The sequence below is a fragment of the Pollachius pollachius genome, assembly GCF_949987615.1.
Source record: "Pollachius pollachius genome assembly, chromosome: 9".
Taxonomy (NCBI): domain Eukaryota; kingdom Metazoa; phylum Chordata; class Actinopteri; order Gadiformes; family Gadidae; genus Pollachius; species Pollachius pollachius.
The window spans coordinates 1,710,953-1,719,613 of NC_136942.1; the positions used below are offsets into that span (position 1 = coordinate 1,710,953).

At 48.1% G+C, this 8,661-nt stretch overlaps 1 protein-coding gene across 3 annotated transcripts; it reads right to left on the reverse strand.

Annotated features, from left to right (window-relative positions):
- Positions 1–17: 17 nt before the first annotated feature.
- Positions 18–7,579, reverse strand: wash1 (WAS protein family homolog 1). Of its 3 annotated transcripts, none has more exons than XM_079744123.1 (11): positions 7,479–7,579; positions 6,319–6,459; positions 5,918–6,029; positions 5,662–5,808; positions 4,792–4,928; positions 3,304–3,439; positions 2,196–2,397; positions 1,837–2,022; positions 1,438–1,590; positions 585–650; positions 198–482 (listed from the first exon to the last, which is right to left on the reverse strand). In XM_079744123.1, exons 1-11 carry the CDS (start codon positions 7,484–7,486, stop codon positions 337–339), a joined length of 1,434 nt encoding a protein of 477 aa, XP_079600249.1. In that variant the 5' UTR covers positions 7,487–7,579; the 3' UTR covers positions 198–336. The 3 variants fall into 3 exon arrangements, with proteins under 3 accessions (XP_079600247.1, XP_079600249.1, XP_079600248.1); XM_079744122.1 differs by having other exon boundaries at positions 585–653; XM_079744121.1 differs by having other exon boundaries at positions 18–482; positions 1,837–2,397.
- Between the last annotated feature and the right edge of the window lie 1,082 nt (positions 7,580–8,661).

An 8,661-nucleotide genomic window follows, 5' to 3' on the forward strand; every position in this document is an offset into this window, starting at 1 on the left:
CTTATATGGAAATATACCACTTTTTATTTTACAATTATCTCCATTACACCTCCACTCATGCTTGACATTGTGTTTTTCCATTGCCATGGGATGTAACATTCACTGTTCACCATCACAGCAACGATGTACACCGAAATAGGCATCAGAATGAAAAGGCATTTCAGTCATTAATCTCTATTCCCCCCCCCCCCCCCGAGACCACAACTCTATCTACATCTACCGTCAGACCGGGGGCTAGTCAGTCAGTGACCGCTGATAGGACGCTGTCCATCACGGCTACGCCTCCCAGTCCTCATCGTCCTCTGGGATTGGCTGATAGGACGCTGTCCATCACAGCTACGCCTCCCAGTCCTCATCGTCCTCTGGGATTGGCTGAGGGGCGGGAAGTGGGGGTATGACATCAGACATTCGAGCGAATGCCCCGCTGGTGCCGAGAGATGAATTGACCGACTCCCCGCCGGCCGGACCTTTACCGGATATACCTGGGGGGGGGGGGAGAATGTGTTGCTTCTTCACAGCTGGTCCACACACACAGACACACACCGTTCTTACTGGCCGGTTTATTACCTCAAGGAGACACTCACCTTTCCTGCGCATGGACAGCTTGTTGAAAAGATCAGACATGAAGTCTCCTCCACCGGCCGCCGCTCCTACTGAGACACACACACACACACACACACACACACACACACACACACACACACACACACACACACACACACACACACACACACACACACACACACACACACACACACACACACACACAGAGACACAGACACAGACACAGACACAGACACAGACACAGACACAGACACAGACACAGACACAGACACAGACACAGACACAGACACACACAGACACAGACACAGAGAGAGAGAGCTTTTTTATTTGCAGGCAGTAGGGATTGTCAGTCTCCTCCTGACCTCCTAGTGTAGCGGGCTGCATAATCACAGCCCGCCTCCAGCCCGTCTCTGGCCTGCCTCTCCCGCACTCAGAAAATGAATAAATAAGCCAGCCGAAGGTAATGGAAAGAGTATACTGTCAGTAGAAGGTCAGACGGTAAAACCCAGACTGCCGCCCGACCAGCTCCTTAATGGAGCTGCCATTTGGAGAACAAAGGTCACTGGCCATGGCGGGGCCGCGCCGATGACATTACAGCGCACGCCGTTTTTGCACGGGAGAGTGCGCCCGGGCTGCTGTTAGCGTTGTCATTCGGTTGCGGCGCCCCTTTTTTTTTTTTTGCTACACAGGACGCGGTAACGCGGTGCAAAAGGAGGCGTGGCATGCCAGACGACGTTAATCGTTTGCGCCCGGGTCGGCTCCGTGTGGGCGGGGCCTGAGGCTGACCGGGCCACACCCGGCGGCGTGTCGTGGGGCCCTTAACAGGAGCGGCCGGTGTTCCTGCAGGGGTCCGGTCGACGGGGCGCCCCTCACCTTGCTCCTGCTCCTTCTGCTTCCTCTTCTCCATCTTGCGGTCTTTGACGTCGCGCAGCGCGGCCTTGCCGATGCCGCCGGCGTTGCGGATGGACTCCAGCAGGTTGGCACGCCCGTTGGCCGGCTGCGCCCCCCCGCTGGGCGCCGCCGGCCCTGTGGAGAGAAGGCGTCGTTTGCTTCTTTTTTTTTTCAGCCATCATCAGCTTTTAATCTTTTAATTTGTTATCTTTGTTTATGTTTGGTGACATTAGGTGGCTCCTCCCACTGCCGCCGACTAGTGGCACAACAGACCCCGTGGGTACTGCACAGCGAGCCTGTGTGTGTGTGTGTGTGTGTGTGCGTGTGTGTGTGTGTGTGTGTGTGCGTGCGGTGAACATGATGAGGACCCGGTGTCGTTACCTGAGCGCGGTGCAGGCTTCGCCGCGGCGCTGGCGCCCGTGGGTGGGGCGGGGACAGGAGGGGGAGGGGGAGGGGGAGGGGGAGGGGCTTCCCCGGGGAGGGTCGGGGGGGCTGGAGCAGAGGAGGGGGGGGGCGGAGGGGGAGGAGGGGGAGGAGGGAGGGGAACCACAGCCTGGAACGGAGCTCCTGAAATGGAAGAGGAATCTGCATGAGGCCCCGGCAGCAATGTGGACCCAGAGAAGGGGCCGTTCGCAAGGTCCAGCGGGACCCTATGGAAGTGGCACTAGGTAAATGATGCACCTGTGTGTGTGTGTGTGTGTGTGTGTGTGTGTGTGTGTGTGTGTGTGTGTGTGTGGCACCAGGTTGGACGCTGTCCAGGGCCCCAGGGAAAGAGGGCAGGTCTGGGATGTTGTGCGTGGGGCCGGAGGGGGCGATGCCGGGCCCCAGGTCGGCGCTGTACGACAGGTCGTCCGCGATGCCCGGCAGGTCGGGCAGGTAGGACGGCACGTCGATCTCCGGCACCTGGCCCAGATCCGGAACGTAGAAGTAGCTCTCTGCCGTCTGTCGGGAGAGATCAAAAGGTCACGGACCGTCACAAGTTTTTTGGGAAAACTGGGAAAAAGCTTGCTGGAAGGAGACTGGGAGACAGGGGGCTTCAAGGATAAACAGGATTAGGGGCAGTTAGAGGTGTGGTCCAAATCAACACCGAATCAGGAACAGGTAGCCTGAGGATAACGGTGTCAATCAACTCGTTAAAGCCCTTGTAACTCTTGGCGCTCTATAGGAATAATTATTATTATCAATTAATATAATTAGATTAAAACTTCAAGCTTTGGATTTGGTTCATCTGAATGCAAGAAGATCCTAATTCAGGGAAAATGGTAGCAGAAACATTTAGCGATGGTGTTTCCTTCGGAAATATGGTACTTCAATTACGTTCTCACGTAATTATGTAGTGTGGCGCTTTCATGAGGGGAGGACGGACTCAAAGCTTTGAGTGCGTCTTGGGAGAAAAGCTGTATTCATCTCAGCTTCTCATCACGTGACACAGCGCAACAATGCCCCCTAGTGACTCAGCTAAATTACACATTTGCAAGGATACCTCACTTTCAAGCACCAGTAACACTTGATTAGAAATGAGGGGGGGAGGTGGTATGGGCAAGTGGCAGCATGCCTATATGTTGAAATTAGTGTCTGATTTCCCCTATTTCCTGCCTTACCTGTACCCAACATTGTGTACAAAATAGTGTTGCCTAAATAGAGTACTATATAATGTTCCCTTTATAGGGATTAAGGAGTGAGGAAACAAGGCTGTGGTGCATTGTTGGTGTTTGTCAGCGTTTTGTCAGGTCCCATTGGGCAGTCCCCTCTTTCCTTGAGTTCCTTGGTGGAACGCAGCCACCTATTACATTTACGGAAATGTCGTTGAGCAATAACTGTCTGGAATAATCCCAGAACAGCGAGTACCTGTCTCTCCAGCTGCTCTCTCTTGGTGATGGACAGCGGAGCGTCAAACGGCTTCTCCTCTTTCTCCGTCTCCAGGGCGTTGTGGGTCTTCGTCACGGCCCCCGCCAACGGGTCCAGGAGAACATACTTCTTATACCTTCCAGAGACACACACACACACACAAAATGTGGTTTATACACCAGCCTATTGAAGCACAGTGTTAGTGTATTCTATTATTGTGTTGATTAGTCTTGCAGGTACCCAGCCCCTACGGGCTCCTAGGACACTGGAAGAACCATACAAATTATAATAATGTAGATTAATGAAAGATAAAAAAAAACAACTATACACACGGCACATACAAAATCCTAATGACGGTCAACACCAAAGCAAAATCCACCTCTTTCCAAAGCAACTTTTAAAACAAAGAAGTCCTTAGGTCAACATGGCTAGGACATAGGACATAGGACCCAACAATCTTTTCCCCACGGTTTTCCTTTGATGCGTTTCAGGAATATCTCCGTAAAGACGGACTCATTGCGAAAACACATCGAGCTGTAGGAACGCTGTAGTACATATTAGGGCTGGGTATTGCCAGGTACCTCACAATTCAATTCAATTCTTTAGATCTTGAATCGATTTGATATTGATCCAATTGCTTCGATATCGATTCAATAATCCGTGCAGATGACAAAAATACCTAAATATTATTTAGAATCAACCATTTCAAAATGAATTAACCATTTCATTGTGCTTTAACTAGCAAAAAGGGAATACACCATTGTATAGTATTGTTCCTGAGCTAAACTTGCAGCATAAAAGTAATAATCATAACATGGACAAAAGTAAAGGGGCATGTACATTTATGCATACTCGCTTCTAGATTACAATGACTGAGTATGCTTCTTTTTTTTCTTTATGGAAATAATCGATTTCAAAAAAAATTCTGAATCGAAATTGAATTGAGAACAAATAAATTGCAGTGCATTGATTAATCGATATTTTTACCCAGCCCTACTACATATTCAAGGCGCTGATTCTCCACAAAAAAAGGAGCGCATCAAGCCTGCAGCTATCCAGCCTGCTGTATACCAACATTCAGTCGAGGAGGAGAGAGCAGTTGTTTAACCTTTTAGATTGAGCAGAAATACTTTTTAATGTACAGTTATTAATTCAATTTACCAAGGGGCTGCATTTAAAGCTACAAAAATAATACAAATAAAAAAATAATTCAACGCAACTCTAACGTTGCCCAGCTCGTTTGGGTTTCAGGCGTCCACAGTTATCCTAGCATGAAAATGCGTAGGTCCGTTATTATCTTGTCCACCCTGGGACCTGGTTTCAGAAAAGTGTGTTTTCGGGCACCGAAAACGGCAGATCCGTCTGGACGGTCGCCCCAAACGCACAAAACTTGTGCGTTTTCACCCAAAAATCGATTCCGTGTTGACGGGGCCTTAGATACAACATGAGGTGGTGTTTTTGGATGGGGGGGGGGGGGGGTCGACTCACAGGTTCTCGGTGGTGTTGAACAGCAGCAGGGAGCTGACGGAGGAGATGTTTCGGGGGAGACCTCCGAGGCCTTCCTCCGTTTCGTCCTCCGACCTCTTCTTGTTGCTCACACACAGGGGGAGGTACAGCAGCTTCTCCTGAGAGGACCCCACACACACACACACACACACACTGCAAGATAAGAGCTTTGTCCCAGGCCTGCTTGATATGAATAATGCAAATGAGGAGGGGTTGAGGCCATATGTGCGTAAATGGTACATGGTAAACGCTACCATGTAGGACTGCCGGAGAACGGGAGGGGAGGACAACAGAGATGGCAGCGCCTTCAATAATTAATAAGTGCAGCAAAAAAAAAATGGCCAGCTGTATTTCCATTTCCCTCGATTTGACACACACACACACACACACACACACACACACACACACACACTTGAATTTACACTTTCCCTTCCTGGTTTGCTGAGGGGAGGAATATTTTGCGGCCTTTTACGATAAATAATGCACGACACTTCCTTTCAGAGTACCATCCAGGCAGATTTGTAAATAAAGACCCTGTATTCGCATAATTACATTGCTGGCCTCTCTTACAATGCCCATTTACAGACACACGCTGTCCTATAGCCCATCTTTAAACATTGCTTACAGATTATAATATATCTCATATATTATATCTGAGCAGCAGCCGTTATATTTGCATATCAAACCAAAAACTAAATGTCGAACAGGTTAGCAATATAAAAAATAAAAACTAATGCAAGTATAGCCCATATTAGGGTGGGATGTCATTATACTTATGATAAATATCTGATACAGTAAAACAGCCTTTCTCCATTGTGTTGTGTCGTGCAGAGAAAGCCAACACCTGCCCACCTGTAGGGCCTTCTCATCCAGGGGCCGCAGTTTGTTCTGGATCCGGTGCCGAGGCTGCGTCGCGGAGGACGGGTCCGTGGCCCCGCTGAAGATGGAGGTGTAATCTTTAAGGTGCTCCGGAGCAGGGTACTTTGCACTGGAGAACACCTGTGCACGCACGCACACACACACGTATCAACAAACTGCTACTCGACAAGGTTGGTTTGTTTTTGCGGTGAGCGACTACGGTGAAGGTTGTATGTCACTGGGGGGGTACCTTGGTGGCCTTCTTGCTGCCTTTGATCTTGTCAACGCGGGCCTGTGCCAGTTGAATCCGCTTGGTCACGCTCTGCAGCTGCCTGCGGTTCTGTCCCACGCGCTCAGAAACTCTGGGGACAACGCACGCGCCGTCCGTGTGCGCGTTAACAATACGACAGGCGAGCACGTGCGCACAATAGGTATTCTATATGGTAATTTGTTGATGTACGTTTAGTTTTTTTTTTTTCCTTTCCATCAATTTTTAATCATCATGTCATATCACATTCGACCTTCGAAATAACATTCATTCAATTTTCGAATTACACCTACACGTAAAAAAATGTTAAAAGCAAACTCCACCGTCTGAATGCAAAAGCTGCGTGCGTGCGTGCGTGCGTTAGTGTGAGCTGAGGGGCTTGCCTGTTGAAGATGTCTGCAGAGATGGTCTCTAGGTAGTGCAGTGCATCTACTATCTGGTGTATAGTCTCTTCTCGTCTCAGGTCTGGTTGGATCAGCGGCACAGAGTACACCTGCCCCTCCAGGCAGGGCTTCTGGCTCATCCTTTACATAAAAACAACAACAACATGAAGGAACCACATGTGGCAACCCGGCTTGGTGAGTGAGCCGCCTCCCTCCAATCAGCACACGAACCGGAGCTTACTTAAAGCCAAAATGGCACTTTTATTCAAACATAAATTATATAACTATTAAACCAAACGAAACCAAGCTTTGGAGGAATCCACAGTCTTGTTCCTCCGGGTGGAATCACGTCACCCACAGAGACTGGTCTCTCCGCACAAGCGAACCAGGAGAGCCCTGAATGAGTGTGGAAGCATGCTTTCCCCCCCCCCTGCTCTTCAGGTGCTCCGCAATTCAATGATTGGCACCAATTCTCTTACTGGTGCCATCGGTTGTAAATCTGTGGTACACCGCCTCCACAACCTGCCCCCTGGGCCTCCAGGGGCGCTGTGCCGGAGACGGGTTGCCACACACAGTGGACCAATAAGACCAATAAGCACTCCATCCACAGCAGAAATGTGCCCTTTAATGCATTATATGGAATAAAGGTATTTTGCCAAGTACAATAAGCAGCTGGCAATCGATATTTGAAATTATTCGCTAGATAGCACGGTTGTAATGAAGATAAATGGACACTTGGCTTTAAGCGAGGTCTTAGAAGAGTTCCGTTCAACAGCTTCAGCGATAACTTTTTCATGTGTCTGTAACGAGATTTCTTCTATTTTCTACAGTCAGCACGGATACATACAGGGTCTGAGTGGCTTCACACATCATTGGCACATCATTCAAGCACTCCGACCTCATCTGACTGTCACATGACACACGTGAGAGGACGTGTTGCTAATTCCAATCTGGATCAATACTGTTTTTGGCAGAACTGTGAGAAAAACATTTCCAATTGCTGTTTAAAATATAGCAACCACAATTTGTCGGCAATTGCGGGTTGCATGCATAGGCACATCGTATGCAGTTTTTCATGCCAAACTGTGGAGCTAATGAGCAAATACATCACAACAGCCAACCCTTTTTGCTTAAAATATCAGCTTAATACAAGCTCTTACCTGACCATTGAATTCGACAAATATCCAATATAACTATTAACGCAATCTCCCTAGATTGAAAAGAAAGCAACTCTCCAACTGACAAAGCATCTACTTCCGGCATCTATGGTCATGTGACATCGGGTGAATCATGACGACATGTCCCTGAGGAGTCACACGCTTAGAGAATCTTGGTACGCTAGAATTCATAAAATAAATTATAGTAAGATTAATGATGATATGAATATGTATAATATCATTATATATAGTAGTATTAGTTATAATAATAATTATATAACAATAATAATTGTAATAATAATCAGAATGACAATAATTCAATAACTCATAATTAGTTTGGTTGTTAGATTTGACATCTTGAAGTTAATGCCTTCGGTAGGCCTATAGATGTTTCGTTTTGTCACGAATAGGGATGGTTATTCTGTGATGGAGTGTGATGTGTGTGTTTCCCGGGATAAGGAAACTCCTGTAAAAGACATTGACCAATCGTCGCAATCCTGAGCTGTAGGTAGGCGGAGTGTGTAGAAATACAGTTATTGGAAAATATGCACGATTTAAAGACCTAGGCCAATCTGAAGCAACCCGCTCAACATTTTTCATATTTGGTTGGCATTTCGGTGCTGAGCTACAGGCGTAGCTCCTACTATTTCTTTCTATATCATCAATCATATCCATCTTGCCATACTCTCGATGCATTTGGGCTACGGGCTGTTCGCGTGCATGATAGCCCACGGTCATTCGCGCGGATCCCGCTGTGAGAATATGTACGGTAATATGACACGTCTTTTTAAAGCTATGTTTTATTTATCTCTGTGATTGGCACGTGTACGTGCCCGCGCAGCAGCGCCTATATGTGCGCGTCTGTGCGTAGTGACGCAGTCGTTCTACACCGCACCCTCCTTTCTGACACATCTGGATCTAGGTAGTACTGTCATCAGCACCACTCATTGAGCGCGGGCACGGATAGGGAGAGAGAGAGAGCGAGCGAGCAAGAGAGACGGCCGGACAACCGGATGCTCGGTCGGGTTGCCTCGTTCAGAACCGAGCACAATCATTTGGTGCTGTTGGGATAGAGAAAGGCGTCTCAACTTTTCATTCGCAAACCCATTGAACGATTTCGCCATCGTTTGCACACTGGTCTTCTTTCGGTAGTCTTTTTTTTAAAAAAAAAAACCTCTTCTTGGTT

Excerpts from the sequence above, each read along its gene's own strand:
- wash1 (XM_079744121.1), bottom strand. Across the intron at positions 5,809-5,917 it reads GCAGCAAGAAGGCCACCAAG|GTGTTCTCCAGTGCAAAGTA; the intron begins GTACCCCCCCAG and ends GTGCGTGCACAG. Across the intron at positions 4,929-5,661 it reads TGGATGAGAAGGCCCTACAG|GAGAAGCTGCTGTACCTCCC; the intron begins GTGGGCAGGTGT and ends GGGTCCTCTCAG.